Below are 17066 nucleotides of genomic sequence, written 5' to 3'. Positions count from 1 at the left end.
GGCAGCATCTCACGTGCTAATCCAATGACACACCTTAAGAGTTACTCCTGGGTGCATGCTCTGGAAGCAAACCTGAGCTGTTTTAACCACCAATACACAAGAGATGGCAATGTCTATAAGGCAGACAAAACAAAGGATGTACTGAAACTTTGTTGATGACATACATGTATATTTTTATGTTTAATGTAGATAAACAGCTTTTGTTTACTACCACTAAAAAACTATATGATACTTCAATTATTTGATTCATGAAAATTATGCTTGTATTTAAAAATAAGAAAGTTAAAATGGCTATATTATTGTGACAGATTCAAATTTGTATTTGTCAGTTAATGTTTTGATACTTTAACAATTGCTTGTTTATGATAAATATCTAAAACATTGATGGATTGATAATCAGAGCATCTGCTATTGTAATGTTTTGCTTGTGTTAACATGTAGACTGTGTTTTCCATTACACATAGAAGGTGTGTTGCTCATTCAAGAATTATCTGTGACCTGCCTTTAAATTATATTGTATGGTTTTACATAAAGCACTGTGACAAAGCCTGTCATGAACAAAGTAGAGGGATTAAAATGATGCAGAATTTATGCAACTACACTGTTGTGTATACAGGACATACCATCTGCTCTGCACCCCAAAGATATTTGTTTCGTCCATGATTTACTTAAAAAAAAAAAAAAAAAAGCATATATATAGAGGATGTTGTAAATAAATGCAGTGACTGAAATATTTTTGTCACATTAAAATATATTAGTTCTGTTTTGCATGCAAGTTTTTTGTGTTGCTTTGTTCCATCTTTCTATTATTTTCTTTCTTTTGGTCCATGTCAACTGTATTGAGCTTTTTTGATTAAAAACCTCAACAAAAAAATAATATGTCTTTCTGGGACTTTTTGAATAGTTAGTTTCGACACTAAAAAGGGGCTAAGCTTCGTGTTTGGTAATCTTATTTTTCACCTATATATAAACTCTTATAAGCAAACATTATGTAATGGTAATCTAGTGGCCCCCTATTCGCCTAAATCTTAATCTTAACGACCCAGGAAAAGGTTTCTACATGGCTGAAATTTAAATAGTTGAATTTATTTATTTTTTATTAATCCTGGCAAAAAGTGGGTAAATTTAACTCAAAGTCCCTCCAATGACCAATTGTACCCTTTTTTTTAAATTAAATCCAAACTTTCCTATACACAATAATGAATATCACAGGCAAAAAAGTTACATATCCCTTTAAGAAATGTGTAAGGTAAAATACCAACACTCCACAGCACAATGGATGTGACATTTTGCCATTTCCATTAATAAACATGTCACTGTACAGACAAAACAACTGTACAGTGACTGTGCGCGCGCACACACACACACACACACACACACACACACACGCACACACACCCTTTTAAAAAACTCTTTAAAGCCCATTTTCAACTTTATTGGTTAAAGTGAAATTGCAAAGCATCAAGAGTACAGTGACTTATGAAAACGGGAAGTTAGCCAAAACGTTTAGCTAAAAATCAGTGTATGATTTCCAAATCGTGATTTTGGTTAGCAGTCTACTTCTACTTTTTTATTTTATTTTTTTTTATGCCAGCCACACAATATATTTCATATAAAAGATCACCTGTCGTTAGGTGGCTATTTCTGGTTGATGGTAAAGACCATGGCCTGAGGTTTAATTCTCATAGTACTGGCAGATGGCAGCCCTAAAGATTAACCCACTGTGCTCTAATTCCTCCTCATCTTGTAATGCATGGGTGTGTCTTTTTTCACACAGGTCCATTACACATAAATGTAAGACACAATTAGCAGAAACAATATTGCTACAACTAGCCTGGGAATTGACTTGTGGACATGCAAAAGGAAGTATTATGTGAGTTCACAAATGGATGATCTTCATGTTTTATATTCTCTTTCAGAGTGATTGTGACCTTTTTTGACACAAATGTGTTTCATTGCATATATTCAATGAAGCTTATATATGCAGAGGTTTGTATAAAAATGAAAAGGATAAAAGCTCACTGCTCATCTATAGTCATCTTCTTAGTTTCTAATCCTGTGCCTTCAATCAAAGCAACACATGCTGACCTTTTTGTTCCTGATGGGCCAGAGACATTAGGCTGCCACCGGGGAAGATTCAGGGAAATAGTTATTACTTCTGTCTGCTGCTGCATGTGCATTATTTGATTTGGATTATTGTCATCAATAGGCAATGTACGACCTGCGTCTAAATAGGGCCAGCCTATGGACAAATGTCAGCTGCTGACATCACAGCACACTGTCACAAATTATGTTGAGCTTTCACCAGATGCACCACTTCAGATGAGGTCCTCCTTTTAAAAGGACAGTGCTCTTAAGGCTTTAGGATCAACATGAATAAACAAAATGCAAGGAATCCAGAGCAACAGAAAAAGAAACATGGATCATAATAGCATGTTTGCTCCTCTTTTTATAAGACAAGCACAGGGTATCCTCCACTGAGACCAAAACATTACGAACATCTGATACAGTAACAGGATGATCTCTTTGTTCAGTCAACACTACTCTGTCAATTGTTTATTGCAATATATCCAGACACTGATGAGATTGCTAATGGAAATGTCTGGATCAGGGAACTACTTTAGAAATAAAGCAAAAAGAAATGTGTTTTTCATGCTTTTAGTGACACTTTGGGCTCTGCACTACAGTTTTTATTCTTTTACCTCTCAGACAATTTTATCCTTGCATTATTTTATTTTATATTGATTTGTTTTCTGTCATTTATGTCTTTGGTTCATGTTAAATGTGTCGAATTTCCCTAAAATGTGCTGTAAAAATACACCTGAATGTCTTTGGCTTTTGTGCAAGTGATAGAATTATTCAATGTTAAAACAAGCCCCCCCATGAGTCGGGTGTGTGAAAAACAATTACAGCCACAAGTGCCTGGCTAAAACTGTCAAATGCGAGCAAGTACATTATAAAAAGAAAAATCTAGTGGTATTCAATCTATTAAAAAAACAACCTGCAAATTCTGTGTTACATGGTGATTATATGAGAAAATGTTCTCCTCAGCAACACTGGGAGGAAGCTGAAGCTTGTAGCACGTTTTTGGATGTTTATCAGGAAGTGATGTTAACAGGGATCGCTGCATGTAGAATTAGTTTGGCTCTCATCCTCTGCGTGTCTCTGAAACATGAGCATCCATAAAAATGTCAAATAAACATGTAGCAGCTTATCATTATGACACGAAGAACATTTTGGATCAAGGAGAAGTCTCTCAAACATGCCCAAAATTAAAAATTACAAAGGGAAACTTTGTATCAATACATGATCAATCTGTCTGCTAGAGCACCTGTTGTCAAGATCCCCGGCTCAGCTTTACCATTTTGCATTATCATTGATAATCTCTAGTATGGTTTGCCAAGGGCAGAGGTTTGCTTTTAGTCCTGGCCCACTGTAAAACTAGGTCACTCTTTTAATCTCTCCATGGAAAATATACTGTAGGTTAACAGCCTTTCATTTTCATAAACCTTAGAGCACTAGTAGAGCAAATGCACAGCATCATGAACCTCATCATGAATCCTAAAAGATGTGACAGCTTTTTTCTGCACGACTCTTTGTGGATTGAAGTGACCACTACCAGTAATCCATAAAGGTGTGTAATAGTTATGGAACATAGTAGTTTTGGATTATGAAATTCAGGAGAATTTCTAGTGACTTAAATAAACTAAAATATTAATATTAATAACACATATTTATGACTGCAACAAATTACATGTAAACTACTTAAAAACACATTAAAACAACCAACATCATGAAAGTAAATTAATGTCAAAATGTGCTTACAAAAGCTGATCTCATCGTCCATATAAATTTACAAAATGAATCCTGTCAATCCAAAAAATATGTTTAGCATGCTGTTCTGTACCACCTCTAGCTAAAAACTATTGAAATTCAAGCACTTGAAAACATGTATTTATATATCTATCTATACGTATGTATAGATATATATATATATATATATATATATATATATATATATTAAAATGAGTGGGTTAAAATTACAAATGTGACAATATTGGAATTTGGAAAGATATAAAAAATATTTGCAAATATATTTGCAAGTGAATTTACTGTATCAAGATACTGATCATCATCACAGCAATTTGTTGGGCTTTGGTGATCAAACTAAATCTTTGCTGGGACCTATCTGTACCTGGGCTCCACATCTAAAGCACTGCTCCACAACATTCTTTTACAATGCTGCCTCCAAGTGGTGAAAACCTGGTTGTGGGTACTAAATGTAAAAAAGTAAACATTCACATTCATATTCATATTGTTTTCTACTATCTCTATAAGAGTGTGTTTGAAAATATTTAGTAATGTGTGTAGTGTATACGATTATTAATACTCGAGCTGTTCAACATTACTGGCTGAACACATATCAAGTAAAAGTGCAGAAACAAACATCTGAACTCTTACTATAAAAAGCTGAATACAGACCAACCATTTATAATGTTAAATGTTAAAAGTAAAACGATGAAATATATTGTGCCACTTCTTCAACCTCTACATGAGTGAAGGTAGAAATAGCTTATGAGAACCCAGCAACACGGTTACAGTAAACTTGCTCTATCCTCACTTTTTTTCAATATAAATCACATTAGGTTGCCTGCATTGCTGCTTTTAGCTGTAGCTTTTGCTTTTTCTATGGACAATTCCAGTGGATTTTAACATAACATGTCCTGTAAACGTAATAGGTTTGTAATGCACGACAAGAGTCACGAGAAGTTACCAATAGGATTATTATTTATTATTTGAGGTTATGTTAATTCCCTGATCATGTAACAACAAACAAATATGTTTGTTTTGTTGCTGGTAACCTGCAGTCATTTCAATTAAATGCTCCTTGTTTAATTAGGATGATGTGGCGGTAACAAGTGGCATGGACCCTAGAGACCCCTTTACCAACAGTGGTGGTCCCAATACTATATTGCAGGGTCTTTTCGCATCACGTGACCTCGCCGACACAGGGTGTCCCACGCAGGGAGTGCGGTGACGTGACGCGTGGCCAGAGTCTGCTCGCCCGTGCCGTTGAATACAGCACGTGTGAAAAGTTAGAGGAAAGATTTCTGAGGTCATAATATTTTCACAGAGAACTCTTTTTTAGTGAAATCCCCACGTCTGTCTGCCAGATGTTGGTATTCTCTGTCTGTACCTCACAGAGGGGCACGACGGGTTTTTTTTTTTGTTTTTCTACTAAACATTTAATGTAAATAAATAAAAAAACAACAACATTAGGTCTCGCTTGCGCTGTCTTAATCCTAATGTCCGTTTTTCTGCAATAAGTCAGTGCCTTCACGTCGCCTCTCGTTCATCAGGAGAAAAGAAACCCGCGTCTGAGGATACAATGAAGCGGCGAGTCCGTGTTTGAGACAAAGCGGCAAGATGCTACGACGGGACGGTGCTGTTCCTCACAAGATCTTTGCTCGATAACACAGAGAGACCAGCTAAAGGTTTGTGACACCCGCTACCAGAACATCTCCACTTCTCATGTGTTCACCCGAAGCTGAAAATAAAACATGTAGAGCCACCGACGAACGGCAGAGCGCACGAACACCCAGCTGCCTTTGCGCGTAAAACGATGAGAATGATGAAGGCTGTAACATTTGAGTGTAGCCAAGCTTCAACTACCGTGAAACCATACAATTGGCATGTATGCGTTTCCTTATGTGATGTAGCTGTAAGTGGCGATTGGGAAAATATGGAGGCTGTGTAATGTAGTCTGGATGTGGATGTGAGATGCACACATCATCTAACACATTTCTTGGTTTAATTTAGTATATGTGAATGTAACATCATTTCACCTCAAGCCACAGGAGATTAATAATATGTAGAAACATCCATTAGACTTTATTTATACTGGTTCAGTGGTGAGAATGTTGGAAATACTCTTGAATTGAATGCCCCCTCCCCCTAAATGACTGCTATAGAATTAAATGACATGCACACACACATACGCACACACACATACGGGTATACATGGTATATAAGGTCGATTTCTGAACTAATTTTGAGGGTTGAGAGTTTAGATCCAACCAACAGAACCTCATGCACACCAATGCGACAATAGTGGTGTCTTAAAACAGCTCATGGTTCAATGTGGTTTCAGTTGTCCAATAAAATCATTCTTGAATCTTTAAAGGGAAAATGATGGACAGTTCAAATCAAACAGTGCAAACACAGTCATTTCATTGGCAGCAAAAAATCTGGAGACCACATGTTCTACCCTCCAAAACACTAATAAAAAAAATTATGTTTTAAATGAAAAAGCACATATGCCTTAACAAAACCATAAATATACATACTTATAAAACTAAAACAAACCCAAAAACAACACCCCGGCAGCAGCCTGTCAATAGACACAGGAGCTATGAGTTTAAAAAATGGACCACACTATATATATCTATATATACTACAGTGATATTTAGAGTGATTTTGTGAGGAGTTGTAGGAACTCCACAAAAAAGACAAGAGAGAGCAGCAAAACAAATTGTGTTTTGGCAACAGGAAATAAAGATCACGATAGTTGTTTTTTTTTAAAATTAAAATCTATATTTGTATGCATATGGACAACAATGGCTTTACTGTTATGAACTTGCTATTCATAAAAGAGACCAGGACCAGTTTAGCGACTCATGGAATGAGGAAAAGCAACCAAGGGAGTCTGAGTGACCAGCGTTAGCCACCATTAATCCCAGCTGACTCAAAACTTCACTTACATTAGTATTGCAAAATTTGCTTTCACCTACCAGGGCATAACAAAGTAGTGAGAGTTTTCTAAAACTGGTAGGAATTACACCACAAGCCCATAACAAAAACTAACACACATCTGTTGTTTCTTGCATTATTGAATTTTAGTCCACACTAACTACGTTTTGCTATCTACCATAAGGAAAGAGGGAGAAATGCAAGAGCAGTGGGAGAGACACATATTTAGAGAGAGGGGAATAATTGATACATTTTGCACAAGATTAACCTATTACAATGTTGACTGATAAAAGCATGGGTAAGAATAATATTTTGTTTTCGGCAGGTGTCTAAACACAGTTTATGTTAAAATGGATCTGTAACCAGGTTGTGGGATGAAATCCTTGTGTACACTGTAGGAACTGCAGCAGCTGTGAATCACACAGCTTCAGTATCTCACTGTAAACTCATAAATTAATTGGTTGGTTATGTAATCCTCTTGTCTTAAATGAGGAGTGATGTTCTGTTTTTTCACCTGCTGTACAAAGCTCCTGCAGATATGAAAGCCTCTTCAGTTTGCGAAGCCTGCCCAACTTGTTCTGTTACTGAATGGGGCTGAGTTCCATATGTTTGGCATATAGGACTTTGAATTTGGCATATTGGGGAAAAATGCTTTGCTCAAAATCATATTTTCTTTCTTAGAGCTTCTGCCCCTATGTCTTGTAAAACATAAAAATTATACATTTACAAATGGACATATCCACGTAATGTTATGTATTCATTATGAAAACAAATCGCAATATGATCTTTAAGCACAAGCTTTCAGGATTTAAAAAGGCTTAAGATTTATATTAGAACCAAGATATTTAAAATAGAAATACTGAGAACAATATAAAATAAATATATATTAAAAAACAATATAAAAAAACCCAAAACAACACCTAAAGATGCTACGACGTTGTCCATTTCGCTTTGAAAAAGTTTTAAAAATGTCCCCTCAGCGTCCTTGCAAATCACATCACATGTTAAACTTCCATACATTCTCTCTCACACACACAGAGAAAACCAGTTTAACAGGTTGATAGATTTGATAGATTAGACATCTGTGTCAGCCTGGTTGCTCCTTGTCATAATCTGCATTAGAGGAAAAATAGAAGAGAACAAGGATAAATGGATGCTGGGTGATCATTTCTAGTGTCATTTTTACACAGGACTCCAGTATTAGCTGTGTGAAATATGGCATCTAATTTATTTCTAATTATATGATATATAATATTGATTTAGTATGTATTGATTAAATTCAAATTCAAACACATTCAGGTTGTTAAGACCGTTATGCTCAATTGCAGGCGACTAATTTTATGATCAGTTTAACATACAATTAACATAATACAATAATAATTATTTTTTTGGCTTACGACATATCCCGTACGTTTAGGGTAGCAGCTGTACCTGTCAGCAGTGAGTACCTAACAGCAAAAGAGGAAGACAAAGATCAGTGTGTGATAGTTCAGTCTTTTTAAACTTTACACATAGGACACAGTGTTGGGACTTATTTTTTTAAGTTTAACATTCAATTCAAAGGCGATACTATTGAATCTATACCGTAGATTTGAATGCATTTACATTCAGTTGTCAGTTGTACACCTCACTAAAACTAAGTCTAACCCAACCTGCTGCAAATCCTCCATCATGAAGGTGATAATGTGTAATTTAGATTTAAACTTAGAAAGGAGTTGATTCATTTTTGAAAGCAGTATTTATTTCTGTTGTTAAACTGTACTGATTTTTACAGGCAGAAGACTCTGCCTTGATTTTATTATAAATATCCAACATCATCATAATTAAGTTACAACAAAAATATTCACCTTCTTTCCTTTACTACACATTGTAAATTGTTCACCAGCACATTCAATACATAGTTCAGTCACTTGAGGGAAGAAGCAGGCCCTACACAGTGAACACAAACTCAGCTGAAAGCGTTAGCCTACTATAAGCTTTGATAAAAAGAAAGAAAGTACAAGCTATAGTGTACCAGATGATGAGAGAACTATGATGTAAGGTTTTTACTTGTGAATTAAAAGAGCTATTTAAATGTAAGTGAGGTAGATGTGGCCTTACGCAAACTCAAACATAAAGATGCTAAAACGTTTTCATTTTCATTTTGAAAACATTTTTTAAGAATGTTCCTTCAGGCGTTCTTACAAATCATAACACGTGTTAAACTTCTATACTCTCTCTCTCTCTCTCACACAAACACACATACAGACACACACACACACACACACACACACACACACACACACACACACACACACACACACACACACACACACACACACACACACACAGGAACCCCGTTTAACAGGTTGGTAGATATATAAGCAACAGCAGATTAGGTTTGAGGCATCTGTGTCAGCCTGGTTGCTACTTGTCATATCTGCATTAGAGGAAAAATAGAAGAGAACAAGGATAAATGAATGCTGACTGATCATTCGACACCCAAAAATACGAGGTGGTAAGCCGCACCCTCTTTAAGACACCCTCTGCCTATTTACAGTGTCATTTTTACACATGTAGCAGGACACCAGTATCAGCTGTGTGAAATTTGGCATCTAATTTATTTCTAATTATATGATATATAATATTTATTTAGCATGTATTGATTAAATTCAAATTCAAACACATTCAGGTTGTTAAGACCATTATGCTCAATTGGAGGTGACTAATTTTATGATCAGTCTAACATACAATTAACATAATACAATAATTATTATTTTTTTTGCTTACAGCTTATTCCATACGTTTAGGGTCACCACAGCGGATCATTGGTCTGCTTGTTGATTTGGCTCATATTTTTTACTTGGGATGCCCTTCCTGACGCAACTTTCCCCAATTTTGCTGGGCAAATTATAATGGTTTTCAACATTTGCCTATAACAGTTAATTGTTTTCACTAACACCCCTGAATGAACAGCACAGTTTTCAGTGGGAATTCAGCTTCTTAGCATCTTCATGAGATGCCGCTTCAAGGCGCTGAACGCAGCCATTAATGTAATTTGTAGAGAGATGATAAACAGAGTGATGTGTGTTTCTGCTTGAGCAGATAGTCAGATTTGCCAAACGCTCCAGTGACTCTTGAATATGTAAAAGTGCTCAGCCCAAGTGCTTCAGCCTGACAGTTTGACGACTCTGGTGTATTAAGCTCAGATAATTGGGCGATATTTACTTACAGAGCACACAGTCACTCTGCAAAGCCTTAAAAACATTTTTTTTTCCTTAATGATATGATTTGTAGGAATTATTCACTGTCTTGACAGCCCAAATGGTGTGTGTTTCAGTAATATGAAAATAGAGTCCATAGACAGAATTAATAATTCCAAATGAAATTCATAGTCAATTGCTCATTTGTTCAAAAGTCTTTCAGAGGAGCAATGTGACACCAGCGTGGAATTCTGTGCTCCAGTTGGCTCAGCGCAGCTGATTAGCCCTTATACAATGCTCCCAGAATGGGAAGGACACCATTAAAGCTCATGATGCAACATTTAGTTTGGATACTACTGAGCTCTGATCTGTGCTGTGCTCTGTGCCAATAAACAATTATGTGCTTGTCTAGAATTGGGATTAAAGGACTACACTGTCAGCACGTTAAAGTCTGTGCTTTAGTACTGACTCATAATTGCTGATTCCCAGAAATGACAGTTATGAATCTAATTATTATTTTGAAACCTGCATCATTGAGAAACTCATAAAATATTCATTTATTTACTTTTGGCAGCTGGTTTAATTCAAAGATGGGAGTGCTGAAATCACACAGAGCTGCAATGAAAAGTTGCTTTGCGCACTGACTTGTTGCCCTGTTGAAGTGTTTCACTGTCAGCCAACACTGAAAACTATGTTTGTTTCCCTCTTTATGTCAGTTGTCTTCTTTCTTTCTTTGTGTACATTGCTCTGGTTTTGAAGGTGTGTGCAGGCATGTCTTAATCTTCTATAAAGAGTTTCTCTTCACCCTAATTCATTAGGAAACACATCTGTTGCATGACTAAATGCAGCTGTTTTCTCAATACTTGAGCCAACCACAGTGTGCCCAAGGATTATTATATTTCACAGTGAATGTTTAGCGTTGGTGTTGAACGTTGAGTACGCCTACTCTGGTGTGTGCTGATGTATCTGTTTTATTTCAGGATGACAAGCTATGATCAACACCCATACAAGACTCTAAAGCGTTAAAATGCAAAGCCAGGACTCAAGAATGAAGCCCAAATATGCCATTGTCTTCATCTGTATTGTTGCCCTGGTCATAATTGAAAAGGAAAGCAGCATCATATCAAGGTAAGGAGTGGACAGTATAGATTGAGTCATAATATCTGGGAAAATAACCACTGTGGTCGAGACCTCTTACATTTATTCTTGGACTAGGGTTAACTACAGTGCTCCCTTTTGTGTCACACATCTTCACTTTCTGTGAAAGCTTTTGTTCTTTCTTTTCTTATTCGTAAATTAAAAATATGTTAATGTTAGAAAATTGTGGTGGAAGCTTAGTGTAGCAGCTACTCTTGTTTTAATGCTAAAACTTGTTTGCTTTTTTGCTGGGAGTTGGCTAAAATGATTGTTGCTTTCACTCACCTGTACCTTAATTTTGAAGCTTCTGCCAGCAACGTCCACATAAAACCTGGAAACATGTAGAAAACCCATCTTACTTGTTTAACCCATACAATAACCAAAAAGTTAACACGGGTTTAGTGGCTGCTGGCTTTAGCTTTATATCTAATGAACAGACATGACAGTGATATTGATCTTCTTATCTCACTCCTAAGAGTTTGTAACTTAAACATGTAGTAGCTTCATGTAAATAGCAAATGTGCAATATAAGCCGTGTGATTGGTGTTTGTGCTGCTTTATCACCTCTGTTGATAATTTGTAATCATCTGCGTCCCGTCAGGGTCTCTGATAAGCTGATTCAGAGGCAGACTCCACAGACTCCACTGGATTACAACAACACAGCATCAAATGGCTCCATGTCCATGTTCAAAATGCTGCTCTCTAAACTCATTGGTGCAAAAGGAAATTTTTCCGATTTGTCTTATTTCGGCAGAAACGGCTACAGAGTTGGCCATAAGCACATATTGCTCTTGGCCACCACACGAACAGGGTCCTCATTTGTGGGGGAATTTTTCAACCACCACGGGGACAACATGTTCTATCTGTTTGAGCCTTTGTGGCATATTGAGAGCATGCTGGCCAAAAACGCAAACAGCGGGACAGTGTTGGCAGGAATATATCGGGATGTACTCCAGGGGCTCTTTCTCTGTGATTTCTCCTTTCTTGAGAAGTTCATCTCCCCCCCACCTCAGGACCACATCACCACGGATCTTTTCCGCAGGGAGTCCAGTTTATCGCTCTGTGAAGAACCTGTCTGCAGTCCTGTAATCAAAGGTGTCTTTGAGAGGTATTGTGAACTTCCTGTAAACTCATTATTATTGATTAATCCTACAGTGTACGGCGAAGCTGAAAAGAAACTAAACTTTAACACACAAAGACTTAAAGGAGGAAGTTCTGTTGGCTCTGCTAACATTTTTTTTTACCAGTGTAAGATCAGTGAAAACATCTATTTAACTGTGACAACTAATGGTTAATAATACTTTTATGTTATGGCCATTTCAAATGACCTAGAAGTGAATTTTAGTGCTTAGATTTAAATATGTTAAAGGTAGAATTTACGGAATTGTAAGGTGCCCCTGAGGTAACTACTCCCATTTTGTATCGACTGAGTTTTATTGAATAAACACTATCCCAATCTTGTCTTAGGTATCACTGTAAGACTCGTCGCTGTGGACCACTGAACTTGACCCTCGCAACTGAATCCTGCCTTTCCAAACAACATCACGCCATTAAGACTGTCCGGGTTCACCAGCTGGACACATTGCAGCCTTTGGTGGAAGACCCTCGCATGGATGTGAGAGTGATCCAGCTGGTTCGAGATCCACGGGCTGTCTTAGCATCCCGAATGGTGGCCTTCTCTTCAAAGTACCAGACGTGGAAGACCTGGGCGCAGGACGGCCGGGTCCCTGAAGATAATGAGGAGGTGAAAAGGCTCAAAGGAAACTGTGACAACATTAGGATGTCTGCAGAGGTGGGCCTCAGCCAACCTGGCTGGCTGAGGAACCGATATATGTTAGTGCGCTATGAGGACATTGCCCGCTACCCTATTCAGAAAGCAGAGGAGATGTACCGATTTACAGGGATACCATTTAGTCCCCAAGCTAGGGAGTGGATTCTGAGGAACACGCAGGCTACACAGGAAGCTAGCGGAGTTTACTCCACCCAAAAAAAGTCATCAGAGCAGGCGCACAAGTGGCGATTTAAAATTCCCTTTACACTGGCTCAGGTAGTGCAGAGAGTCTGTGGACCCACCATGAAACTGTTTGGTTACAGGTTTGTAGATGATAAAAAGACACTGATCAATAAATCAATCAGTTTACTTGAGGACAAACTGTTTCACTAGTCTTGGCAGATACAGCTTTGAATCTGCAAACACAACACACGATGGGTTGGAACCAGGAGAAGCCATTATTGCACAGACCAAATCTAGTTTTACCTTAATATTCTTACTCACCAATGATGTGCCTCATTGTAAAAATTAAGAGCCTTTTGCCTCAGAGAAGTACTATTTATTTGCATACTATGTCCACTGAGGACTGATACTTAAGCTTAATGACAATGTTTCTATTTTATTTTAATGAAATAAGCATAGTTGTTAAGCTTGACTTAGGAGGGACTTATGGAATTCTTTAATGATACTGTTGTTTATTGTGTTTAGATTTTCAGGGATAAACAATGAAAGAGAAAATTATGTGAAAGTGTTTCGTTTGTGCATTTGTCTTAAAGAGATGCTGTTTCTGTCTGTATGGTTTATGATGTGAGGGGTTAATACTGCCTAGAACAACCTGTTTTGTATTGTCATATACCTGCACTACCCTAGGCAGCTGATGGAATCACTTTGGTTTAGGTCTGATGTGCTTTCATAAAGGTTTTACATACTGTAACAGACTCAGGTAAAGTGAATGTTGAATTGCATTTTGTGGTGTCTTCATGACGAGTACCTTTATCTTTCCTGCTGTATGCAGTGTGCTCTTATGCTATCAACTTTGATTTATTTAACCAAATTTAATTTGAAGGAAATTATCCTGTAATTCAATTTATGTGTCACCAGATTATTCCCTGCAACAAGGCCAATTAAGTTAGATACAGTATAAAATATTCCGAAGGTTTTAGGTAATGAGGTAACACTATTGAGGAAATGTAAGGCTAAATGTAAACACATGTCGTACACGTGTCTTAGACATACAAGTGTTGTTTTTCTTAGCCAGTAGTCATAGTTGGAGGCATGTTTTTCCCAGTGTTGCTTCACTACCCTTACGTAAACAGGAAAAGCGGGTTAGGTGTCATGCTTTTGTCAGCGGAGCACTCAGAATCATATGTTCCATTTATATCAGACATATTAAGAAGAAATGTTAAAATTAATCAAGCAAATCACTTTAAATATTTATATTTGCAATAATTTGTATCTATCCTCTGAAAGTCCCATAATTTAGTGTTGAGAATCTTTGGTTACAAGTAATATATCCAATGTACATATTCAGACTAATAATAGATCTTTTGGACTTTAAGGAAAACTCATGTGCTCAAGCACTAACTGTCATGGTTGATGGTATATAAAGGTATCCACTGTGACTCCAGTTCAATGGCAGCATTGTGTTAAGCCAGGCTGAGGCGCTGCTGAACCTGCCCTGCCTCTAATGGAAAGAGATATGCATTAGCGGTACATATAGTAGTGGGCTTATACTACCTTAGTGTTTAAAACATAAATATGAATACATTACAACTGGCAGATCTTAAGGTGTGTGGACTAAAAGCAATACTGTGCAATAGCAAGTGCAACTAAACCAATGTACTAATCTAGAGTATGCATTCAACTAATTCAAGAACCAAGCAGCTTTTAGGTGTTAGTGAAACTTTTGCATATTTGGAGTTAGGCGAACTCTCTAATAGTGATTTGACTGTACTTACATAGATAAAACTTTTAAAAATACTGTAACATTTTCCAAGCAGCTTTTAGGTGTTGGTGGAACTTATTCTAACAAATTTTGAGTGGGATGAACTCTCTAATATTGATTTGACCACAAATCTTATTTTATAGCTGGGTTCATGTTAGTGTTTTGCAGATTTAAATTGTTTCTGTAAGTAAAAAAATCACCTGACCTTTTTTCCTGTCTCCTCTCTTTACACACGCTGAAATGTGAAACTTATCTATTTTAAATAACGTTACATGTGGACATGTGCAGTGTGGACACAGGTCAGGAGCTATGATGTTACCGTTTAACACTGCAACAACAACAAAAAAAGTCATGAACTGGGAGCTAACGGCGACTTCATCTTCTACTATTTAATTCATATTCAAGGAGTTTTATAAACTGAACTTCTTGGGAAGTTCAATAAACACAGTTTCAACAAAGAAGACTAATGGGCCCAATAACGACATGAACAATTGCCGAACTGAAACTTCCATTCTCATCATTCTGTAATATTCCATAACTTACAGTAAATCTGTGGTTAGAAGAAACTCTTTTTATCTTGTTTATTTTTAATTTGTTAAATAAAATGCATTGTTCTTAAAACCATCCACCTTTTTAAGTTCTGCTAACAGTACTGTAATAAGACACAATTAGTTCCTGGAACAAGTTCAGCATACTGTCAGGAAGCAATTAGATTGGTTATGTTGCAGGAGTCGCTATCTGACAGTTGTAAAAACTGAACTCAAACTAAACATGGGTGCTGTCTATGAAGAAGCCTACTATTTTTACACCTTTTAATACTTAGATTTTGAGGAGCAACTCTTTCTGAAAAAGAATATTATGGTTTCATACAGTAGGTGGCTCTGAGATAAATTGTTTTGTGTTTTTGTAGTCTTGCCGGCTAATCTTGCAAACAAATCTAAAAACCTGCACGCAAAAATATGCTTATGCAACTACAAATATGCTTGTTTGTTTCTCTATTGAAATGATAATGACGTATGTTGTAAAGCTATTTTTTAAGCTATGAAACCATAAGTATTGTCTTTTAAATGTAATTTCTGCCTCTGTTTAACAAACATAACTTTAGCATTTACAGGACACAATAATACTGTTGTCTGTTGATTGCAATTTTACTTGGATTCTGTTAGTTTTATACACTGGTAGTGTGTAAGTATTTACAGCATGCAGCATGAAAGTCCAACCCACTGCACACAACAAACTGTACAGCAGGAAAAGAAGGTTTAAAAAAAAAAAAGAAATGCAGGAAATGCTTTAATGCAATATTTATTTAATTATGTATTTTAACCCGTATTGAATTTGATACTATTGGTTACATTAAGGTAGAAGTCTGTGTAGAACAGCAGCTGTTAAAGACAGCGATGACTTGAACCTCTTTACTGAAGGTAAAAACTGTAATCAAGTACACTAAAGAAGTAAATGCTATGGTATATGACCTGTGTGTTTGTATTTCGTCTTAAGTATTTACAGTTGTGCAACCTTATTTAGTTTTACTGTAAATGCATTGCATTTTGTAAACTTGAAACTAACCATACTGGCACATTGTGGCTGGGTGTCCTCTACTAAGACAGAGGAGGAGGAGTAAAGTCTTTGTGCTTCTTGATTATCTGCAGTTTATTGGTAAATCTTCAGTAGAAACAAAAAACATTATTCAGGCATTTCTCCATTCCACAAACAAAAGCGTCCCTTATAAGCCAGTCTTTTTTTAAGCATTGACTGCAGCGCTTGAAGACAGCGTGTTAAATGTGTGGTACTTGTTGTGTTGTTAGATACTCAAATTCGTACAGATTCAAATTTTCTATACCCACAGTCTAATTTAAACTGGAGCCTTTTTTTCCCAAAATTGTCAGTGTAGCTCCACTTTACATTCAAATGCATGCTGTTGCCAGGCATCCCCAAAAGGCTAGGTGGGAAAAGGCTGAGAAAAGGCAGAAACAGGGAGTCCATTCAAGTCTGAATTTTTTCTTATTCATGACTCAACTGAAACAAAGCACTTTTTTATAGTTCACAACTGTTGGTTGTTGGCTGATTTCCTCGCAGATAATTTTCCAGATGCAGAATATTCCTACAGCTGCAAAGAGGACCAGTCATTGTGGCTTAGCAACTGAATTACCAAGTTGGACCCATTGTAAAGTTTTCTGAGCTGTTGTTGACCACCAGTTGTGTAAAGTATTTGTGGGTCACTGAGTTTTTAAAGTGTTCTACCCACCCGAGGATGCACCTAAACACTATGGTGTTGGTCTAG

General features: G+C 36.8%; 1 protein-coding gene across 3 annotated transcripts; it reads left to right on the top strand.

Moving 5' to 3' along the window:
• Positions 1-4871: 4871 nt before the first annotated feature.
• On the top strand, positions 4872-16684 carry chst3a (carbohydrate (chondroitin 6) sulfotransferase 3a). Of its 3 annotated transcripts, none has more exons than XM_067519654.1 (4): positions 4872-5495; positions 10913-11060; positions 11671-12177; positions 12537-16684. In XM_067519654.1, the coding sequence occupies exons 2-4, from the start codon at positions 10960-10962 to the stop codon at positions 13231-13233; spliced, it is 1305 nt and encodes a 434-aa protein (XP_067375755.1). In that variant the 5' UTR covers positions 4872-5495; positions 10913-10959; the 3' UTR covers positions 13234-16684. The 3 variants fall into 3 exon arrangements, with proteins under 3 accessions (XP_067375755.1, XP_067375754.1, XP_067375756.1); XM_067519653.1 differs by lacking the exon at positions 4872-5495 and adding an exon at positions 9147-9244 and having other exon boundaries at positions 12537-16682; XM_067519655.1 differs by lacking the exon at positions 4872-5495 and adding an exon at positions 9148-9247.
• The last annotated feature ends 382 nt before the right edge of the window (positions 16685-17066 follow it).

Source organism: Channa argus, chromosome 1 (genome assembly GCF_033026475.1).
Source record: "Channa argus isolate prfri chromosome 1, Channa argus male v1.0, whole genome shotgun sequence".
In the NCBI taxonomy this organism is placed as follows: Eukaryota; Metazoa; Chordata; class Actinopteri; order Anabantiformes; family Channidae; genus Channa; species Channa argus.
The sequence above is the reverse complement of the archived record's forward strand: the minus strand, read 5'-3'. Positions and strand labels throughout refer to the sequence as shown.